This window comes from Artibeus jamaicensis, unplaced genomic scaffold, assembly GCF_021234435.1.
Source record: "Artibeus jamaicensis isolate MK-2021 breed Jamaican fruit bat unplaced genomic scaffold, CSHL_Jam_final contig_851, whole genome shotgun sequence".
In the NCBI taxonomy this organism is placed as follows: Eukaryota; Metazoa; Chordata; class Mammalia; order Chiroptera; family Phyllostomidae; genus Artibeus; species Artibeus jamaicensis.
Genome location: NW_026521986.1, coordinates 15,898,036 through 15,920,667, shown reverse-complemented (window position 1 = coordinate 15,920,667; position 22,632 = coordinate 15,898,036). Strand labels below are relative to the sequence as shown.

General features: G+C 40.1%; 1 protein-coding gene across 1 annotated transcript in view; it reads left to right on the top strand.

Annotated features, from left to right (window-relative positions):
- SPTLC2 (serine palmitoyltransferase long chain base subunit 2) overlaps positions 1-22,632 on the top strand; it is a 101,883-nt gene that overhangs the window by 34,412 nt on the left and 44,839 nt on the right. The window contains exons 3-8 of the mRNA XM_053673292.1: positions 1,320-1,474; positions 4,537-4,685; positions 9,812-9,936; positions 15,028-15,121; positions 20,234-20,339; positions 20,943-21,162. Of these exons, the coding sequence (XP_053529267.1) occupies positions 1,320-1,474; positions 4,537-4,685; positions 9,812-9,936; positions 15,028-15,121; positions 20,234-20,339; positions 20,943-21,162 (849 nt within the window). The remainder of the gene's footprint in view (positions 1-1,319; positions 1,475-4,536; positions 4,686-9,811; positions 9,937-15,027; positions 15,122-20,233; positions 20,340-20,942; positions 21,163-22,632) is intronic.

The following is a 22,632-nucleotide window of genomic DNA, read 5'->3' as shown; positions in this document are numbered from 1 at the left end:
GGGCCTTTGCAAACAAATTTTAGCTCCTGTGAGGCTTATTTAGTAGACATTTTAGAGTTCAATATCATAGAAGGTGATTAATATTAAAGTTTTATCTAGAGTCTTCTTTAGCAATGAAAATCTTTTAACTAAAATGAGGCATCAACTTCAGATGTCTTTGATTAGCTTATTTACTAGATTAATTTAGATTAGCACCAAGCCAGGACCTGAGGGGAGAGCCCAGTGGTTTTCTGACTGTAGTAAACTGTAGTTCAGTTTGTTTTTTTGTCTTTGTTTTACTCTTTACCTTTAGGAATTAAGTAGATTCTATGTGGTCTGGCCATGTGTATTCTTTTTTTTTTTTTTTTTTTAATTTCTTTATCTTTAGAGGGGAAGGGAAAGAGAGAGGGAGAGAAATATCAATGTATGGTTGCCTCTCGTGTGTCCTCTGCTGGGAACTGGCCTGCAACCCAGGCATGTGCCCTGACTGGGAATCAAACCGCGATCCTCTGGGTAGCAGGCCTGCACTCAATCCACTGAGCTACACCAGCCTGGGTAGGCCATGTGTATTCTGAGCAGTGGTCAAACCACATGGGAGCTAGCACATAATTCATTCGTTTTAGCTCCACTGTGACTTCATGTTTTTACAGACTTAATTTTAATATAACTTAATTTCATGGAGGAAAGAAGGGCTTTAAAGTCTGTGGTCATGGGAATTTATTTTTGAGAACTTTTAAATATATTATTAAAAATTTTTATAAAAACTCCCAGCTAAGGAGAGAAATAGGAGATAGGGTTGTTTTTATAAGTTACTTCTTAGTGTTTCTTGTTTATCATTTTTCTTTGAATGTGTTTCATTTTGATTCTTGAAAATATGCCAAGAATGGAATCTTAGCTTTGGAATTATTTTCTTATTTAGAGCTGAAATTACAGGTTTTTTTTATGGCATTTCCCCACATCTGTATTTTACTTGAGGTAGCGGGCAGAAGAGCAGTCTTTTTGAATTTATCAGGAAGGAAAACCATTAAATGACAGAAATGTACGACCACGTTTTATGAGACCTACTTGCTTAGTTAAATTCTTTGGCACTACATTCATGCAATCAGGTAGCTATTTGCAACCATTTCTTATACGTTAGCCACCAAAGCTACATGACTTTTACCTGATTGGGTTGTTTTAAAATAAACAGAATTTATGCCTTTCAAAAATGTTTTCCATATCTGTTAATTCAGTGAAATTGACTTCTCATTCTTAAGTGCTCTTGCAGTGTGAAAAGGGAAGTTGTAAAGTTTTAAAAAGTGACTCAGTTAAATTCATGGTATTTCGCCATTTGTTGGCAGGACTTTGTGTCATTGTACCAGGATTTTGAAAACTTCTACACAAGGAACCTCTACATGAGGATTAGAGACAACTGGAATCGGCCCATCTGCAGCGTGCCTGGGGCCCGTGTGGACATCATGGAGAGAGAGTCTCACGATTACAACTGGTCGTTCAGGTGAGTCTTGTTTAGGACATTATTTCTTAACAACAAAAAAGGAGCTTTTTCACTTCAGAAAATACTCTGTTGTAAATTTAACCATATTTTGTCAAAACAGCAGAAGCTGAGACATTTAAAATACATTTTTTATTAGTTTGCTATATTGTTGGGTTATGGTTGAAACCAAAATTTGACCTAGTAAAACAAAACAAAGGACAAAGACAAACTGTCCTTTTCTGTTACACCACTTCCCAGCATCAAGTATCTGAATTTATTTGTAGATATTTTGATTTCTCAAAGGATTCAAGGTTATATGGAGTGTTTTTACTTAAATGAATTGTGTAGTTTAGAAAGCTTTTTATATTCGTAAAATTTTATTTTGTTATTTAGATAGTTCAAGTATTTTACAATTGCATTGTCATTATTTGTTTTAAAAGACAAGCAATACAAATAAATTGAAAGTCCCCCAGGACAGCTTCCACTATCCCTCTGTAAATCCACTCCCCAGAGGTAATCAGTGTTATCAGTTTGTTGTGTATTATCGCTCCATATGTTTTCTATGGGGCAATGTATGTACTAGGGTTATACATAGGTAGTTTTTTTTTTTTTTTTATAAATTTATTTATTTTTTTTGAATTGTTTATGCTGTTACAGTTGTTCTATTCCCCCCTTCATTCCCCTCCACCCTACCCCCTGTCCCCACCATTACCCCCCTTTAGTTTATGACCATGTGTCTCAAGTTCTTTAGATTCTATATTTCCCATGCTATTCTTGCCCCCACATCTATTTTCTATCTACTGTCTATGCTACTTATTTTCTGTACCTTCTCCCCCCATCTCCTCCTCCCACTCCCCTGTTGCTAACTCTCCTTGAGATTTTCATTTCTATGTTTCCACTCCTGATCTAGCTGTCCTTTTAGTTTGCTTTCGTTTTAGGTGTGGTTGTTAATAACTGTGAGCTTGTTGTCCTTTCACTGTTCATGTTTCTTTAACTTCTTTTTCTTAGATAAGTCCCTTTAACATTTCATATAATAAGGGCTTGGTGATGATGAACTCCTTGAATTTGGTCTTATCTGAGAAGCACCTTATCTGTCCTTCCGTTCTAAATGAAAGTTTTGCTGGGTAGAGCAATCTTGGTTGTAGGTCCTTAGTTTTCATGACTTGGAATATTTCTTTCCAGCCCCTTCTTGCCTGTAAGGTCTCTTTTGAGAAATCTGCTGACAGCCTGATGGGGACTCCTTTGTAGGTGATTGTCCCCTTAGCTCTTGCTGCTTCCAGGATTCTCTCCTTCGTTTTAATTTTGGCTAATGTAATTATTATATGCCTTGGTGTGTTTCTTCTTGAGTCCAACTTTTTTGGTACTCTCTGGGCTTCTTGGATTTCTTGGAAGTCTGTTTCCTTTGCCAGATTGGGGAAATTTTCTTTTATTATTTGTTCAAATAGTTTTTCCACTGGTGGTTGTGTCTTTCCCCCTTCTGGTACCCCTATAATTCGGATATTGGAGCGTTTATAGATGTCCTGGAAGTTCCTAAGCTTCTCCTCATTTTTCTGAATTCTTATTTCTTCATTCCTTTCTGATTGATCATTTTTTTCTTCCTTCTGGTTCACTCCATTGAGTTGAGTCCCAGTTTTTTTTTCATCTCTATGGGTTTCCTGTGGAATTCCATTCATTTCCCTTAATTTAGCCTTCATATGTTTCTCTAATTTGTGGCTATAGTCCACCAAATCTGTGAGGAAGCTGACGACCAGTGTTTTAAACTGTGCGTCTGAGAGATTTGCTATTTCTTTGTCACTTAGATTTATCTCCGGGACTTTGAGGTCCCCCTGCGACATTTTTGGTCTGTTCTGGCCCTTTAAGTGAGAGAAGCGGCGCCTTGGTGTCCCAGGTCGCTGGGTTGTGACGCTGTATGTGGGGGCGTGGTCAGAGCGGGGAAAATGGCGCCGCCGCAGCAGCCGGTCCCACCGCTCACTCCCTCACCCGCGCGTATCCGGGCACCCACAGTCAAGTCGCTACCACCGCCTCCCCGCTGACTCCTCCGTAGTCGCTCACCCGGTGGGCTGCTCACTAGGTCCAATCCTGGGTTTGGAACCCGTGCGACTGGATTCGCGCGTCTGGATTCTGCGTCCGCGCCCGGGTCGATCGAGTTCTCCTTTGTAACTCCTCACCCGCCGCAGGTTTCGCCCCTTACCGGTCGGGCCGAAGTATTTGTTGTTTGCGGACTTCCGAAAAGTTCAGTTTTCCGTGTTCTGGTTGTGTTTTCTGATGCTAATATTTAGTTGTCCTTAAACTTGGTTGTGAGAGGAGGCAAGGCACATCCACCTTAAACCTCCATCTTGGCGGAAGTCCCACATAGGTAGTTTTTAAATTAAAAAAATGGCATCATGTGTAGAAATCATATTACATCTTGTTTTTTACTCACTACCATTGCAGTAACATCCTTCTTGTGTATATCTGCAGCAAGCTCATTATTTGTAGTGGCTACTGAGTATTCTACTGTATTGATGTATGTAGTGCATACATGCAGGTTAGGCTGCATCGTCCTGTGTTAAAAACTCCCAAGTCTCAAGGTAGAAGATCAGTAGTTTATTTCGTGTCCTCACTTCATGGGTCTCTGAACCATGTCATCCTCACTTAGGTAAGGGCCACCTTGAGCTTCCACAACTTGGAATGTCACTGGATTATGTGCCTGGTGAAGAGAAACAGTCAGCTGTGTAGTGTCTCTGTGGTCCATTGCGTAGGCATTGCATTGCTGAGTCAAAAAGCCTGTATATCTTTTAACGGATAAGTACTACCAAACTGCCTTCAAAAAAAAGTACTGACTGACATTCTTATCTACAGTGCATGAAACTGCCTTGGCCAACACTAGATATGGTCAGTTTTTAAATATTTATCATTACTGATCAATGAAAACTGGTATTTTAACTTTCATTTTGCTTACTGGTAGTGAGTTTGATCTACTTTTTATTTAGACCATATTCTCTCTACTTCCTATATATAGTGCTTCCTTTGGTATTTATTGTCACATGTAAGCATTTGACTTGCTCATGGGTTTCATGAACTTTCTTGCTATTGAAATACAGGTACACAGGGAATACAATTAAAGGTGTTATAAACATGGGTTCCTACAACTATCTTGGATTTGCACGGAATACTGGATCATGTCAAGAGGCAGCTGCCAAAGTCCTAGAGGAGTACGGAGTTGGTGTGTGCAGCACTCGGCAGGAAATTGGTGAGTGTGGGCTAGATTTGGCTAGCTGAGTTTCTCAACTTTTTTACTCAGGAGGGAATAATATTGATAGAGAACTAGAATATTGAGTACCCAGGTACATACCTGGCCATGCAGTTATATCAGGTAAGAATGCTTTATTTTCTTAAATTGATGGAGGATTTTAGTGCTTTCAACACACTTTGAGATATATTTATCTTTTCCACTAGGTAATACATACAGAATATCTCTAGAAAAGTTCCATATTATTGTTCCATTTATAACTTTAATGTTGACTTTATTGACTTTTGCAAATGGTCGTGGTTAAGGAGCACTGTTAATGTCTGAGCCCATGAGCATATGAAGGTTAATCTGTTTCTCTACTAGTAATGGGCTAATAATAATTCCTGCCTTATAGGATTGTTTTAAGATTTAAATAGGCTAATTTGTGTAAAGTGCTTGTAAAACAGTAAATATTCAATAAATGCTAACTATTTTTATTAGTAGTAGAAGTCTATAAAATGTAAGGGATAACAGATTCATGTAAAGAGACTTCATTTGTTTAGTTAAAAGGAAGATCCCAGATTCTTCCATTTGCTTCCAGAGACTGATATCATAAAAGTCATAAGGCACCTTTCTGGATATTTACTACTGTGAATCACACCAAAACTTAATGGATTAAAACAACAACTCATTGTTATTTCTTGTGAGTCTAAAGACTGGCAGGTACAGCAGGGTTGTCCTCACCAGGGTCCCCGGTGATGTGGTTAAGGGGGCACTGGCAACATACAGAAATCACACATCTTCATGACACTTGATATTTTATAACGTGCTTGAACATAATTATCTCTTTTGAGCCTCATAACATGTCATGAGGTAGATAGAGCAAATATTACTACTGGTATTTAACAGAGGAGAAACTAAGGCCCACAGAGGTTAAATGACTTCATTAAGCTTTAAGGACACAGCATCCAAGTTCAACAGGCACAGCATCTTTTGTCTTTGCATGTAGCCAGTCTCTCTAATCAGTATTATTCCAACCTTAGGGAATTGAGTACCATCCTTAAGGAATTGAGTACCAGTGTAAAGTCACAATACAAATTTGCCAGTCAGATCTAAGCGAGAGAAGCTGCTAAACTGTCTTTTGCTGTATAACAAACCATTCTGAAGCTTAGTGACATAAAACAGAAACATACATTTATTTGCTTGTGATCCTGCAGTTTGGTAAGGGATTGATATTGATCTCAGCTCTATGGGGTGTAGGGCAGGTCATTATGACTGAGGATGGAGTATCCAAGATGGCTTCACCCTCATGTGTGCACCTCAGCTGAGCAGTGGGACAAGCAGTTAGGGCTGACCACACCCTCCCCTTAGTCTTTATTCTCCAGAGTTCCTTTCTGTCCATAGTCTCTCTTTATAACAGGCTAATTAGATTAGCATGGGTGGTAACTAACTTCAAAAGTATAAAAGCAAATGTTTCTGGGCCTCCTAGACCTAGGCGTGGACCTACCATGTGGGAACAGGAATGGAAGAATGGCGAGTGCGCTGGCCCGCAGTGCCCGCGGCGTCATGGATGAGACATGAGACAGATTCACATGGACTGCCTTCACGAGTCCTGTGGAGGAAAAGGGACCACACAGCTACTCCCTCAAGGGGGGGAGTGCCTCAGAGCGGCTTGGCCACTCTGTCAAGGGGAGAGAGCGCTGACCCTTGCCTAGACAGGCTTTTATTGGGTTTAATTTGCACAGGAATACAGGTACAGCTCATTAATTGTCAGGCACTAAGGATCAAACAGTAGATAGCATACAAAGAACTACCAGGGCCTATTCTGAGTCAGAGTCTGTTAGCTAAACTGATACAAGACTTTTGGAAACAAACTCATTTCCTGCTGGGGTCTTTATCATTTAACTAAGGGCATTCTTAGCAAAGCAGGCTTCACAGGATTTTACATATCCTTCCTCAGGCCTGATCACCCAGGGAGCCCACCATTCCCAGCACAGGGCTGCACCGCCCTCTGTCCTTGTTTCAGGCTTAAGTCAGGCAGATAGCCAAGGAATTTTCAGAGACTTCTCTCACACTCAGGGGAGTCAGGCTTCGTCAAAGGCGAGGGGCGAGGGTCCATCACCCCCTTTCTCCATAGCCCCCCAAGTCCTTCCCTGGGGCCTCCACGTGATCATGCCTGTCTTAGGTCGTTCCCCCCTTGGGGAATCTTACCCATCATTGGCTATCTGACCAAGCACGGGAGGCCAATTATGGAAAAAGGAGCAGAAGTGGTGCTCCTGCCACGGAGATAAGCTTTGTCTCCTTAGTGGCTTATAGTCTAAAGGTCGCTTACTCAGCCTTAGCCATGGGGGGTTAACAGCTCCTGAAATCAGGCAGGGCGGTTCCCAACAGGAGAAATTGTTGGCAATCCTCTTACAGAAATTCTGCCACAGGTGCTGAATCTCAGTTTAACTGTTGTGCTGTTTATGAGCCGTTACTCTTCATAATTCTGACTTTTTTATACCTTAGTCTGAAAAGGTTATAACATGTAGACTATGATTTCCTTTTTTTTTATTATTACAAGTAATGCTATATTAGTTTCTGGTGTATACTCCCTTGACAGGACATTATATAGCTTCCTAAGTGATCACCCTGATAAATCTCATACCCATCTGACACCATACATGCTTATTAGAATATTATTGACTATATACTCTGTGACTGTCCCCATGACTGTTTTTTTACATCTCCATGACTGTTCTTTAACTACCAATTTGTATTTCTTAATCTTTCACCTTTTTCACCCATCCACAACCCATCTCCTATTTGGCAACCATCAAAATGCTCTCTGTATCTATGAGTTTTTGTTCTGCTTATTCATTTATTTTGGTTTTTAGTTTCAGTGTATTTATTGCCATTTTATTGATCATATTTTGCTGTTTTTTCCCCCTCCTCTTCTTAAAAAAGACCCTCTGACATTTTGCATAATACTAATTTGGTGGTGATGAATTCCTTTAACTTTTTCTTGTCTGGGAAGCTCTTTATCGGACCTTTGATGATCAGTGATAGCTTTGCTGGGTAGGTCCTTGCTTTTCATCACTTGGAATACTTCTTGCAATCTCTTCTGGCCTGCAGAGTTTTTGTTAAGAAATCAGCTGACAATCTTATGGGAACTCCCCTATAAACAACTAAATGCTTTCCTTTTGCTGCTTTCAAGAATCTCTTTGTCTTTAACCTTTGGCATTTTAATTGTGATGTGTCTGGGTGAGGGTCTCTTTGGGTTCATCTTGTTTGGGACTCTGCTTCTTGAACTTAACTTACATGTCTGTTTCCATCACCGGGTCAGGGAATTTTTCTGTTATAATTTTTCCAAATACATTTTCAATTTCTTGCTCTCTGTTTTTTCCTTCCAGCACCCCTGATTCTCTGTAAGTTATTGTTCATTTCAGTTAGTATATCTTTTATTTTTTACTGATTTTTTAAATGGTTTTCATATCTTTTTTTGTGCTGTTCAATTTTTCTCTAAGTTCATCTTCTAAGTTCATTGAGCAGCCTTATAAGCAGTGTTTTGAAATCTATATCTAGTAGATGGCTTGTCTCATTTTTTAGTTCTTTTTCTGGAATTTTGTTCTTCTCTTTTGTTTGGAACATGTTTCTTTGTCTCCTCATTTTGGCAGGCGTCCTGTGTTTGTTTCTGTGTATTAGGTAGAGCTGCTGTTTCCCAGCCTTGGTAGAGTAGCCTAATGCAGTAGGTGTCCTGTAGGGTCCAGTGGCACAGTGTCCCTTTCATCTGAGCTGGGCACTCCAGGGTGTGTACACCTTTTTGTTGTAGTTGAGCCTTGCTGCTTGACAGACACATCAGTGGGAGGGATTTACCCCAGGCTGATTGGCTGCAACTACGATAGAGGACCAGCTATGCAGGGGGCCCACACCACAGAGCAGGACTTACTTCAGCAGGGCTCTGGTGCCCAGAGTCCTCCCCTGAGTGTGTCTCTTACGGAGGTAGTAGGGTGGTGCTTCAGTGTGGTCTGAAGCTGTCCACTGGGTGTGCTGGCTCTGGGGCCTCCCAGGATGTTCAGGCCAAGGTCAGCTGTTACCTGTGTTCAGCTTCGTGGCTACCTAGCAGAAGCTATAAAGCGATCTGCAGATGGCTGCTACTGTTGATGGGCTGGGAGGTGCCCAAGAGGCCAAGCTATAAACCAAGACCAGCTGCTGCTAGGGCTGGGCCTGGGACCACTTATTGAGAGGTATGGGGCATGCCAAGGCCAGATGCTGCTTGTTTGAGACATTTGAGGAGATTCCAAAGCCTGAGCAAACACAGGCTGTTCATAGGGAAAAGCCACTGGAAACATCTTGGGTGGACCCAGAAGTTAGGTAGTGTAGAATCACCAGGCCTGAGTAAATAACGTTAGCCAGGTTGATGGAGACTCAGTAATAGCACCCACCTGCTGGCTGTGTGGGGGCAGGGGGCGGTGGGGGACAGGAGGGTGCCTCAGAAAAGGAACAGTGGCCTTTACCAGCATTTCTGTTTGGGAGAAAGCTGCTTCTCAGCTGTCACCCTAAAGCCGGACAGTTTGGTTCCTCCCTGTATTGGTTCCTCCCTGTATGTCCCCAGTGTCTTTCTAGCTGCTGCCCCAGTGCTGGAACTTGGAGTGAGTCCCAGTAAGTCCTTGTGTGGACCCTTTAAGAGGAACTGCTTGGGACTCTAGAAGCCCTCCGCCTCTTTCAGCCACAATCCTCACTGGTTTTTACAGCCAGAGTTATAGGGACTTCTTTTCATGGCACTGGAACCCTGGACTGGGAGGTCTGGTGGGGGGCCTAGGACCCCTCACTCCTCAGGGGGGATCTCAACAGTAGAGACATCCCTCCTGATTTTTATTTACCACATGTGGGTGGGAACAGCCCATTCCTCATCTCTGTGCCTCCTACCAGTCTGACTGTGGCTTCTTCAAAGCCTTAGTTGTGGGACTTCCTTCCAGCTAGATTTCAACTATCTGAATGATGGCGGTTTTGTAATTTAGTTGTATTTTTGATGTGGTTGTGGCAAGAAGTGAGCACCTCTTTTACCTATGCCACCATCTTGACAAGGTCTCTGTGATTTCTTATAATAATGAATAATGCTTAAATTGGGATTTGGTGATACTGACTTCACTAACTTCTTCACACAGGAAACCTGGACAAGCATGAAGAACTAGAAAAGCTTGTGGCGAGTTTCTTGGGAGTAGAAGCTGCTATGGCATATGGCATGGGATTTGCAACAAATTCAATGAACATCCCTGCTCTTGTTAGCAAAGTAAGACCAAGTCTGTCATGAATGAAAACTCCCTTGTATATATATCTTACTTTGTTTTTAAAGCATTCAGAGCTAGCCAGAAACTATTCTAAACTTTAGGCTAACATAGTTACCCGAAGACACTTCCGTCACAGATTTTTGGGTAGGGGTGCCCCGTGGAGACTACATCAGTTGACGCTCTTTTGCTGGAAGCCATGATCCTTCCCTCTTCCATTAGGTGACTCTTGCCTTCTTCACTTCATCCAGTTTTGAAGAGATTCTAATAAATAAAAGCTCATAAAAGGCTAAAATTATGGAAGAAAGAATGTTTAGTTTTGAAAGTTACCTAACAGGTAATTTGTTTATAAAGAGAAAAATGTGAAAATACATACTTGTTCTCACTGTAATGTATGTTGCTCACAGATATGTGGATAAAACCTGTGTGTGTGTTAGTGATATCGGTTACTAATAATGTAGGTTAAAAGTAACATATATACGCACACATTTCGATTGTGGGTAGAGTTTGTGGGGGACAGTAGAAAAGAGAAGCGATAAGAGATGATGTAAATCACATTGTAGCAGATTGGCACTGTCTGTTTGAACAGTTCCTCAGTGTTAATTATTCTCATTTTGACAATGATATCTATGAATGGTATTGAAAAAAATCAGTGGATTAATGAGCCAAAGACTTGAATTTTTGTTTGGTTATGTGGTCACATTTAGCTGTGGGACTATGAACAATGTCACATCCTTTCTAAGCCTAATTTATTTACTTATTATTTTTTGTGATATGAAGTACTTGAATGAGGTTAACTCTGAAGTCATTTTCAGTTGTATAAATATATGTTTCCCCAGGGAACAGGTGGGAAGATAGAAAACAAATAGCAAGAGAGGAAATTTAAACCCAACTATATTGCTACCACATTAAATGTAAGTGGTTTATACATTCCAAGTATTGTAGAAGTAAAAAATTGTCAGATTAGACAAAACTGAATAGGTTTCCACCAGAAACCTACATTAAGTTTAAAAACACAGGTAAGTTAAAAGTAGAAGGAGGGAAAAAGGTACAGCATGCAAACAATATTTAAAAAGTTGGTGTGACTATATTAATATAAAGATTCCAAAACAAGGAATATTTCTAGAGATAAAGAGGAACATTGTGTAATGATAATTACACAATGGTGTTACTCCATTAAGAGGACATAACAATTCTATTTATTTATTTATTTAAAGACATCTTTTAAATTTTATTTTTTTAGAGAGAAGGGAGGGAGAGAGACAGGGACAGAAATATCTCTATGTAGATGCTTCTTGTGCGCCCCCCACTGGGCACCTGACCTGCAACCCAGGCATGTGCCCCGACCGGGAATTGAACCAGTGACCCTTTGGTTCGTAGGCCAGCAATCAATCCATTGAGCCACACCAGCCAGGGCATAATTCTATGTATTTATAAATACATAGAATTGTATTTTTTATTCTCACCCGAGGATATGTTTTCATTGCTTTTAGACAGAGAGAGAGAGGTGTGAGAGAAACATCGATTAGTTGCCTTCTTATACATGCCCCAACCATAGATCAAACCCACAACTTGGGTGTGTGCCCTGATTGGAATCAAACCCGTGACCTTTTGTTCTATGGGGTGATGGTCCCACCAACTGAGCCACACTGTACAGGGCAAGGACATAACTTTAAATGTGTAAGTACATAATAACAGAACGCCAGTGCATGGAGCAAACACTGATGAGTCTGAAGGGAAAAACGGACAAGTACAGAATTGTAATTAGTCATCTCAGTAGCCATCGCTCAATAATTGATAGAAGAAATAGAATGAAAATCAATTAGTATATAGAACATTTGAAAAACACTACTAATAAACTTAACATTTATGAAACACTTCACCCAACAGCAGAAAAACATTGATCAAGATAGACCATTTTCTGGGCTATTAAACCAACCTTAACAATTTAAGAGAATTGAAATTATTCAAAATATGTTCTCTAACCATAGTGGAATTAAATTAGAAATCAGTAATACAGAGATATCAGGAAAATCCTCAAATAATGGAAAAGTAAACAACACACTTTAAAGTGATTCGTGGATCAGAAAATGGCAAATAGAAAGTACTTGAACTATAATATAACTTGTGAGATGAAACTAAAGCAATGCTCAGATGGAAATACACAGCTTCAAATGCTTATGTTAGGAAAAAATAAGAGTTTGAGTCATCTAAACTTCTAACATACGAAATTAGGGGGAAAAAGAGCAAATTAAACACAGAGACTGGGAGGGTGTGATACAGGGAAATACAGAAATCAGTAAATTAGAAAATAGACAGTAGGAGAAATCAGTGAAGCTAAAACTACTTCTCGAGAAAGTGAATAAAATTGATAGCTCTCTAGCAGACTGGTCAGGGTAAAAAGAGAGAAGACAGAAATTATCAGTAGCAGGAATGAAGGAAGGTGTCTTGCTGTACATCCTGTGGACATTAAAAGGGTATAAGGAAATAGTAACAAATCTATGCTGGTAAATTTAGCAACTTAGCTACAGTGGACAAATGTCCTGAGAGGCATGAATGCGTGGTTCTTTGACTTCACATTGATAATGGTACATTTTGGCATCATAGACTTGAGATTCTTATTCGGAATTTCTTAAGAATTTGTTTATACTAGTGGGGTTAAGTAGTCTCCTCCTGCTTCTCTCGTGTGCTCACAAACTCTAAAAATAACTATCTAGAATTAGATGTCTTATATACATACCTGGAAGATACTACCTTCAACATCTATTGTGCAAATCAAACATTGTAGTTGAAATGTTATTAAATATAATTTAAGCCATTTGAGGCAGCAACTAATCCAGTTTTAATATTTCTTTAAATTTTATACTAAATTTCTCTGTAAGGTGATTGATTATTCAGCTTAAAGAAATAGACAGTCAGGTTATTGACTAAGAGCATGTGTTAGAAAAGTAGAACCTTTTAAAAATATATATATTTTATTTATTTTTAGAGAGAGGGGAAGGAAAGGAGAAAGTGGGAGAGAAACATCAATGTGTGGTTGTCTCTCATGTGTCCCCTACTGGGGACCTGGCCTGCAACCCAGGAATGTGCCCTGACTGGGAATGGAACCGGCGAACCTTGCTTCACAGGCCCGTGCTCAATCCACTGAGCTACACCAGCCAGGGCAGTAGAACCTTTTTTTTTTAGTCACTTAACATGCTTGTGACCTTGGGCAACATTTGTAGCGCCTCAGTTTCCACGTATGTAAAGTGGGGATATTAATAATATCTACGTCACAGATTTGATGTGAGGATTAAAAGTGATATGGTATTTACAATCCTTAACATAATGCCCGAAATGTGAAACATTTAGATGTTAACTGCTGACATTTAATTTTTATTTTTGAACAAAGGATGTAATAGAGCCTCATAGTATATTAGATTTAAAAAATGGATTGAGCATAATCAATAAAATAAAATAAATAGATTGATATACAGAAATGGTGAATAAGGCTGTCTAAAAAGGAGGTGAGAAACCTAAAGAATACAATCATATTGCAGGTTTTGCCAGAACAAAAATTAGGTGGAAAAAGAAGAAAATAAAGTCGTGTAGATGGAGGGAAAGGAGGGGACCCTTTCTAAAGAACAGTGGGTGCCAGGAGCGGTTAAGGAAGGAGTTTGGAGGCTCGCAGAAGAGGAATTCAACCTCTCTTTTTTCTAAGTTTCTCTCTTTTTTTTTTTTTTCAATTTTAGCACTTTTTTTTTCCGAAGATAAATTTAGACTTACAGGAACGTTGCAGGAGAGTACTGAGAGTTCCTGTGTACCTTTCACTCAGCGTTCCTTTATGTTAATATGTTGCATAATTTTGTGCTCACATTGTTCCACTTTTGGCCATTTTTCTTTCTATAGCACTTTCTCTGTAGCGTAACAAGATGCACCAGGCTCTTTTTACCTATCCTAACCTCGGGGTCAACCACTTAGTTCTCCACTGAGCCTGATTCCTTTTATTGTAGAATAGTATTAACAAAACCTAGGTCTGGTGTGTTTACTGTTACCAGGGTATCAAAAAACTACCAGACCACATTAGCACCTCCAACTCTGCCTCTCTTCATTTTTAACCTATACATCTTTAATTAGGGAACTTTTTTTTTTATCCTAATAAAAACTTAACACAGAGTAAAAATTTCAGACAGTTAGTTGCTATTGTAAGTTTGTTAAGTGTTCTTCCAGGAATACCCTGTAATTAATTAATTAATTAAGCAAACAAATATATACAGATATATGTCTGTATATCTTATCTCTTCCTTGTATTCTCCTGGGACCATGCTAATACTTTCTACACCTTTTTTCATCTAATCACTTATTTTGAGGCCATTATTGACAGAAACCTGTTTCTGCATTCAGAGGGTATAGGCTAGAGCCTCCGTGAGATACGGAAGAGTAAGAATGGGGAGGAAGTAGAAATCCTGAGAGCTTCAGACTTTTCTCGTCGCCTTAGCAGAACCCGTGTTTACGTGGGTTACATGGTACCGGCGTGCTGGCTACTGCACTAAGAGAGCGCCTTTCATGTTTACGTGGGTTTAAAGCTTGTTTAGTGATTTTTAAGGGCAAAGCTAAGCCTGCACTTCATGTCATTTTAGGAATGGATTAATATGTGGGCCCTCATTGAACTCTGGGAGTGGTTAGGAGTGAGAGGAGGAACGCACCGTTTCCACAGCCATTATCACCTCCTCTGCTGCCTTCTCCCCCAAACACTTTTTCCGTGAATGAAAGAGTACATCATACCAAAACTCGTGAAATGCATTGAAACTCTATGAGACTATCCAATAGAGCAGGTTTTAGGTATAAATAAAAATCTGTTGCTATATATCTGAATATTTATGTTCATCTTAGGAATGAAGAAATTAAAGGGCTAGAATTTTGTATCTACTACATCAGTGTTGCAAAATATAAATGTATATACACATACATACTTTTTGAAATTGATAGCTTTGTGTTTGTATATGCATTCCTTAATAAGATATTATTAATGACTTTAGCATTTGGTAGTTTGTGTAATGAAACTCCCATCTGCCCTCTGTCCCAGCTTCTTACTTCCTGTGCTTGTGATTTTGCAGGGTTGCTTGATCCTGAGTGATGAACTGAACCATGCGTCGCTGGTGCTGGGCGCCAGGCTCTCAGGAGCAACCATCCGGGTCTTCAAACACAACAGTGAGTTTGCTGTGCAGGTCACTGTTGACCTTAGTGTGTGTGCATTCTTTGGGTTAGTGACAGTGGTAACATTGGTTACATTTTTTAAAAATTTTATTTATCTTTAGAAGGGAAGGAAAGGAGAGAGGGAGAGAAATATCAATGTATGGTTGCCTCTCGTGCATCCCCTACTGGGAACTGGCCTGCAATCCAGGCATGTGCCCTGACTGGGAATCGAACTGTAATCTTTTTGGTTCGTAGGCCCGCTGAGCTACAGCGGCCAGGGTAACATTGGTTACATTAATAGTAGAAAATATAAATGAAGCTGAAGTAGCAACATTTAAAATGTCCATCTGGTGCGGTCTTTTAAAAGTTATTGTCTTCTACCTGGTGATAAAAATAAAGGCAGAAGGAAGCCTTTTGATAAAAATGGGACATTCTCCTTTTATTTGACTTTCTAGATGCCTGTGGTGTATCTCGCCATAACACTAGGGGTATTGGGATGGTCATTAAAGCGGCTCCCTGATCTCAAGGATCTCTGATTAATGACGACTGGAGACAAACCAGTAGTTAGAATACAGTGTACAGATACTGGGGTGCAGATGTGAACAGATGCTGTAAAAGCACAGAGGAAGGTGTTACTAAGCCAGACTTTCTCCCTGAGGGAAATATCTTTATGTATGACTACAATAATTATTTGCAATAAGAATGCATAACTTTTGTAGTTAAAACCCATCTGGGGAAAGAAGGAAAGATGACCAAACTGTATGTTTAATACCATCTTTTAACAAAATGAGTACATGCACAGACAGAAGTCAAGAAGAGCACACACCCAAATATTAGGTTCGTGTTCCTGGTTAGAAGATTACAGATGGTAATAACTTTCTTCCTTCTGTCTTCATCTTGTCTAAAGTGCTTTACAATGAGGATGATGCAAATAGCATTTTGTTTATGTATATGGGGCTTGTTACTTTAGTGGAACCTGCTCTTTCTTGCAACACATTGTGAACTTGGTCAGGCAATACATGTGACTCTGCTCCTCCCCTAGTGCCCGGGACGCAGGCAGTATCTGCAGATGCCCTCACTCAGTCATCTCTCAGTTTGTTTCTAAATTGTTCTACTAGAAATGGTGCTACCTGTACTGCACTTTTTTAAAAATATATTTTTTAAAGATTTTATTTATTTATCTTTAGAGGGTAAGGGAAGGAGAGATGGAGAGAAATATCAGTGTATGGTTGCCTCTCATATGGGAACTGGCCTGCAACCCAGGCATGTGCCCTGACTGGGAATCGAACCGCAATCATGTGGTTCGCAGGCCTGCGCTCAATCCACTGAGCTACACCAGCCAGGGCTGTACTGCACTTTTTGCTCAGTGGTCTGATTAGTGCCTTAGGATGAATTCCTGGCAGTCCTAGAATGCCTATTTAAAAGGGCACAAATATTTTTGTACTTTTCCAAATTGCCTCCAAGCACTGTGCCGATTTTTACTCAATACCATGATAGTGACTCACAAGCCAACACAGACCATTATGAATCATTTTAAACCCTTTCTACTCTAGTAAGTGAATAACATCTTAATTTCTTTGATTATTAGGTATCAAACAACTTTTTCTACAATGTTGTGTTTGTATTTCTTTGTAAATTGGCCATTTTTAAATGGTTTCTCCTTTTTACTAATTATAAGGGCCCTTTATTTTTTATATTACAGTACTTTTTGTTTTACTTTTAACTTTGTCTTCACTGTCTTGCTGTGCAGACTTATTAAAATCTCTGTGGTGTCACATTTATTGTCTTATGACTTGGATTTTGTGTTAATACCTTCCATATTCAAAGATAATAGGGTTAGTTTCTCATTTTCTTCTGGTAGTTTTGTGGTATTTTTAAATTTAAATCTTTACTTTTCATGTGACTTGGGGAGTGTAATAAGAGACACTGAATTTATTTGCTAAGTTAATAATATGGTTAAGTATTGTACTACAGATATTTCCTCTTCATCTAAAAGTTTGAATCAATATCTATTTTCCCCTTTTTTCTGTATGCAAACAGGAAACTAAAACAATGAGCACATTTTTACCCGGCTCTTGCTGGTTGCCACACACTCCGCCCTCTGCAGTGGGACTGGCAGCCTCTCTTGTCTCTGGGTTGGGGAGCAAACAGATTGTGTTCTTACAAAAAACTGGAGGCATAAACACAGTCACAGCCTATGGCCATCTTATTTGTGTTTTTATTACCGTATTTCTCTTTTCTACCCAAGTAATTTTTTATGAAAAGAGCAAAATCATGTGACTTTGTAACCCCCCTCCTTCAGTGCGGAGCAGTAAAGACTAAAATCAGATTTTGTGATGGTGTTCCTCCCATGCTTGTTAAGTATACCCCAAATGTTTTATAGATTTGGGGGGAGGAGCAGTTCTTGAGGACACTGTTTCAAGGTAAAATTTTAAGTATGTAGTCAATGGTCTTCCAAGCATTTATCCCTAATAGGAACATTATGACCCTCATTAATGCCAGTACCAGCCACGTTGTTTCCTGCGCCTGTTAAGCACCTTAAGAACCAACAGGGCCATAGGAACTTGGTTGTGTACACATAGCAGATCAGATCAGACATGGAACAATCTCAACTGATTGTCAAGCTTGCTTAAGACAGAGACATGGCGGGGGGGGGGGGGAAGAGAAAAAAAAATGTACTTGAAAAGTAACTAAATAAAATTAAAAAAAAAAAAATAAAGACAGAGACATGTGGGGACTTCCGCCAAGATGGAGGCATAGGTGGAAACGCTTTGCTTCCTCACACAACCAAATCTAAAAACAACAAAGTTTTAACAATAATAAACGCAACCAAACCACACAGAAAATCGACAGTACGGAGTCCGAAAACAACGAACCACTCAGCTAAATTGGTGAGAGGGGCAAAGCCAGCAGCGGAGCGAGTTGGGCAAAAAAGATCCCCGACCTGGGTGGTGCCAGGCAGCTGAGGGCATGGTCCCAGGTACCGGCTAGCTACAGGCGGACAAAGGGAAGAGGCACACACAGGGAAGAGGTGCACACAGGGAAGAGGCACAGCTGGCTGTCTGCAGTCCGTTGTGCATTTGTGCACAGATAAACCAGTGAAGAGACATGCATTGAGACCGCACAGCGCAGGGCGGCAGGCTCGCACATTTGTGCTCAGATAAACAGGCGGGGGTGAGTGGTGAGGCGGACTGGGCGAGCAGAGAGGACTGCCATTGCTCCCTTTCTGACCCCGCCCCCACATACAGCATCACAAACTAGCGACCTGAGTGGCCCTGCCCTGGTAAACAACTAAGGCTCCGCTCCTCATAAGTAACAGGCACAAACAGATAAAAACATGGCTCAAGAACAACTCAGAGCCCAGAGCCAATAAATCTAAGCCATGAAGAAATAGCCAAACTTTCAGATGCACAGTTCAAAAAACTGGTGATCAGGATGCTCACAGAACTGGTTGATTTTAGTCACAAATTAGAGGAACATATTAAGGCTAAACTAATTGAAATGAATGGTAATGCATAGGAAACCAATAGTAATAGAAAGGAAAGTGGGACTCAAATCAAGGGAGTAGACCAGAAGGAAGGAAAAAATGACCAAACAGAAAAATATGAAGAATCAAGAATTCAAAAAATGAGGAGAGGCTTAGGAACCTCCAGGACATCTTTAAACACTCCAACATCCGAATTATAGGGGTACCAGAAGGGGAAGAGGAACAGCCACGAGTGGAAACCTTATTTGAACAAATAATAAAACAGAACTTCCCCATTCTGGCAAAGGAAATAGACTTCCAGGAAATCCAGGAAGCTCAGAGAGTCCCAAAGAAGTTGGACCCAAGAAGGAGCACACCAAGGCACATCATCATTACATTAGCCAAGATTAAAATGAAGGAGAGAATCCTAGAAGCAGCAAGAGATAAGGGGACTGTCACCTACAAAGGAGTTCCCATCAGACTGTCAGCTGATTTCTCAAAAGAGACCTTACAGGCAAGAAGGGGCTGGAAAGAAGTATTCCAAGTCATGAAAACCAAAGACCTACAACCAAGATTGCTCTATCCAGCAAAGTTTTCATTTAGAATGGAAGGACAGATAAAGTGCTTCTCAGATAAGACCAAGTTCAAGGAGTTCATCATCTCCAAGCCCTCATTATATGAAATGTTAAAGGGACTTACCTAAGAAAAAGAAGATAAAAAAGAGGACCAGTGAAAGCACAGCAAACTCACAGTTATCAACAACCACACCTAAAACAAAAGCAAACCAAAAGGACAGCTAGATCAGGAGTGAACCATAGAAATGAAGATCACAAGGAGGGTTAGCAACAGGGGAGTGGGAGGAGGAGAAGGGGGAGAAGGTACAGAAAATAAGTAGCATAGACAGTAGATAGAAAATAGATGGGGGGGCAAGAATAGTATGGGAAATATAGAATCTAAAGAACTTGAGACATGTGTTCATGAACTAAAGGGGGGAATGGTGGGGGAGGGGTGTGCAGGGTGGACGGGAACGGAGGAGGGGAAATAGAACAAATGTAATGGCATAATCAATAAAATAAAATAAGAAGTGTAAAAAAAAGAGAGGCATGTGCGTTTAGGAATTCATCTAAGGCACTAATCAGGCTGGTGTATTTTTAACCCACTACCAAGATAAAGCTATTTAAAAAGCATATATTAAGAATATCTTAGGTGAGAGGAAATGGGTATGTCCTTTAAGTTTTCCCCCCATATTTGCTTTTTAGGAGGTGTCTAGTACCTTTTAATGCATTATTTCTAAATGACTCAGTAGGATTAAAGATACAATTGACTTTACAAATACAAAGAAAACTAATTGAATCATAAGGCGTTGAACATGAAACATTCGTCATTTCATAAGCCTGCTAACCGCTTACTCAACTGTACCACAGTCATTTATTGAGTTTCTGTGGTTTTGAACATGTGTTACATTTTAAGTGAGATTTTATTTCATGTTGGCAGTAGCTCCATCATTTTGCTCTATCTCTTTCTGCCCTGTTCTGACTTTGTTAATGTCTTTTGCTATCTGAGACACACTTCCTAAATAAAAAATGTGTACTTGCATTTCTGGAATAAAGTTAGTAAAGAGGAAGGTCCTTTACGCTGACAGTCTTTTGTGTGTGTTTTAGATATGCAAAGCCTAGAGAAGCTATTGAAAGATGCCATTGTGTATGGTCAGCCTCGGACAAGAAGGCCCTGGAAGAAGATTCTAATCCTTGTGGAGGGAATATATAGGTAATCCTGCTAATTAGTCTTGTCTTTCTGATGGAAGCAGAGTAAGCACTAGAACAGAAGTCTTTCTGTCTTATTCTTTCCATCATGCTACATGGTCCCCAAGACCCCCTTCTACTTGGATCCTTTATCTTACTGTTTGTAGAGGGAATTTATGCATAGGGTCAAGAATTAGAATATGTTTTCTAATATGTCAAAACAAATTATACACCTTTAATTTTAAGAACTATTTTGGTTACCTATTTGCAGCCCTTGCACTTACTTTGTTACCTCCTCATATTTTTTAATTCTTTCTAATATAATTTTAGTTGCATACACAGTGTGCTACAAAGTCTAATGTTGCTTATAGTTACAGGCTTTCGAAGAATCTGCTGTGAGTTTTGTTTCTCTGTGGCAAAGAAGGATTAATGGTGTCCTGGTACTTGTTTCTAAAGGCCCAGTCCCCTTCCCCTGGAGGCCTGCACAGCTACAGCATTGTCTAGCTTTGCCGGTTCAAAACCACAGGCAAAGTTGTTAGACTATTTCACAAAGCAGTAAACTTAAGAAATTAGTAATGAAGGGGAGTTAAGAAGTCTCAGTGTATGTATTTTTTTACTGTTTTGCCAGCATGGAGGGATCTATTGTCCGCCTTCCTGAAGTGATTGCCCTTAAGAAGAAATACAAGGCGTACTTGTACCTAGACGAAGCTCACAGCATTGGGGCTCTGGGCCCCACAGGTCGAGGTGTGGTAGATTACTTTGGCCTGGATCCTGAGGATGTGGACGTTATGATGGGAACATTCACCAAGAGCTTTGGTGCTTCTGGAGGATACATTGGAGGCAAGAAGGTAAATGGGCTGAGAGAACTGAGCAGTTAAGGAGAAAGGTACTGGCTACTAGATGCGGTCATTCTCGTTCAGCAGACAGCATCGTGAGCTGGGATGTGGAGATCCTCACTCTGTTTGTGGCTTTGGCTTGTAGTGCCAGCGGGGCCACACTTCAGCTGCCTGGTGAGTGACTCTGATGCACCAAAGGCCGGTTCTGTTCATTGTCTCTTGTTTTCTTGTTTGAGCTTAGCTCTAAACTACATGCCGGTTTGAGATAGAGAATGCCCTCTTTATGAAAGAACGCACAGTGGTGCTGCCTGCTTGCCACAGCCTTTCGCTGGGTTTGAGTTGTGCTCACAGTGTCGAGGTGGCGGGGCTGTCATGGGAGCCGCTGGGAATAAAAGACCAGTTTCCCTGCCCTTGGACTCAAATGCATCGTGGGCAAGCATAGAGACAGGAAGGAAAAAGGCTATTTTGCTAGCTCTGGTGTATATATGGCTTTGTTTTTTCAGTTTAAAAAGTGTATAATGAACGCCGAGGCATTTGAGACATGTGGCGTGGGAGAAATGTTTGAACCATGGAGATAGAGGCCTGGGTTTGAATATTTCCCTAACTTTGTGAGACCTTGGGCAAAGCACTTAACCTTTCAGTTTCCTTATCAGTAAAACCTAGATAAATATGCTGGCTTATAAGATTGTAGTGAGGGTTTAAGGAATAGTAATACAAGTCCATGCCACAGTAAGGGAACCTTGAAAGCACTAAGTTAAAGAAGGGAGTCACAAAAGGTCACATACTATATTATTTCTTCTATATGATATTCCAAACTAGGCAAATCATAGACAGAGAAAGTAAGTCAGTGGTCGCTGGGGTCTGAGGAGATGGGGGAAGTGGAAGTGACTGCTAATGAGTCTGAGGGTTCTTTCTGGAGGTGATGAAAAGGTTCTAAAATTAGGTAGTGATGAAAGTTCTACAGCTCTGTGAATATACTACAAAACTCTGAGTAGTACCCTTTTAAAAAGTGATTTTTTTTAAACTCAGTTTTAGGGAAAAAAAACAATGTATATTAAGTATTTGTATGTGGCCCGTAGTAGGTACTCATAAATGTCCTTAATTCCTTTTCAAAACTCTGGAAATCTTAAAGCATGGACTTTCTCTTCATAATAGATTGCCTTTTAGGGAATATCCATGATTAGTAGTTTTAGTCGAGTTTGATTTTTTTTCCTCTGATTTTGTTAATGAGGCTAGGCTCACTTTGGAGAGTTGATTGCTTTCTGGTAAGATTTGTTGCTAAACCAAAGTACAGAAAAACAATACTCTGGGAGATCATTTTGGTACAGTATATTTACGCTATTGTGGGTTTTATACAGTTTCGAGTACTTCTGAAGTGATAATACTGTAAAAAAGGCTATATTCATGTCTTGGTTCTGGTACATAAGCTTTTTTGTGTGTGAATATTTAAAGATTTAGTGAAATTAGAAGGTGTCAGCAATG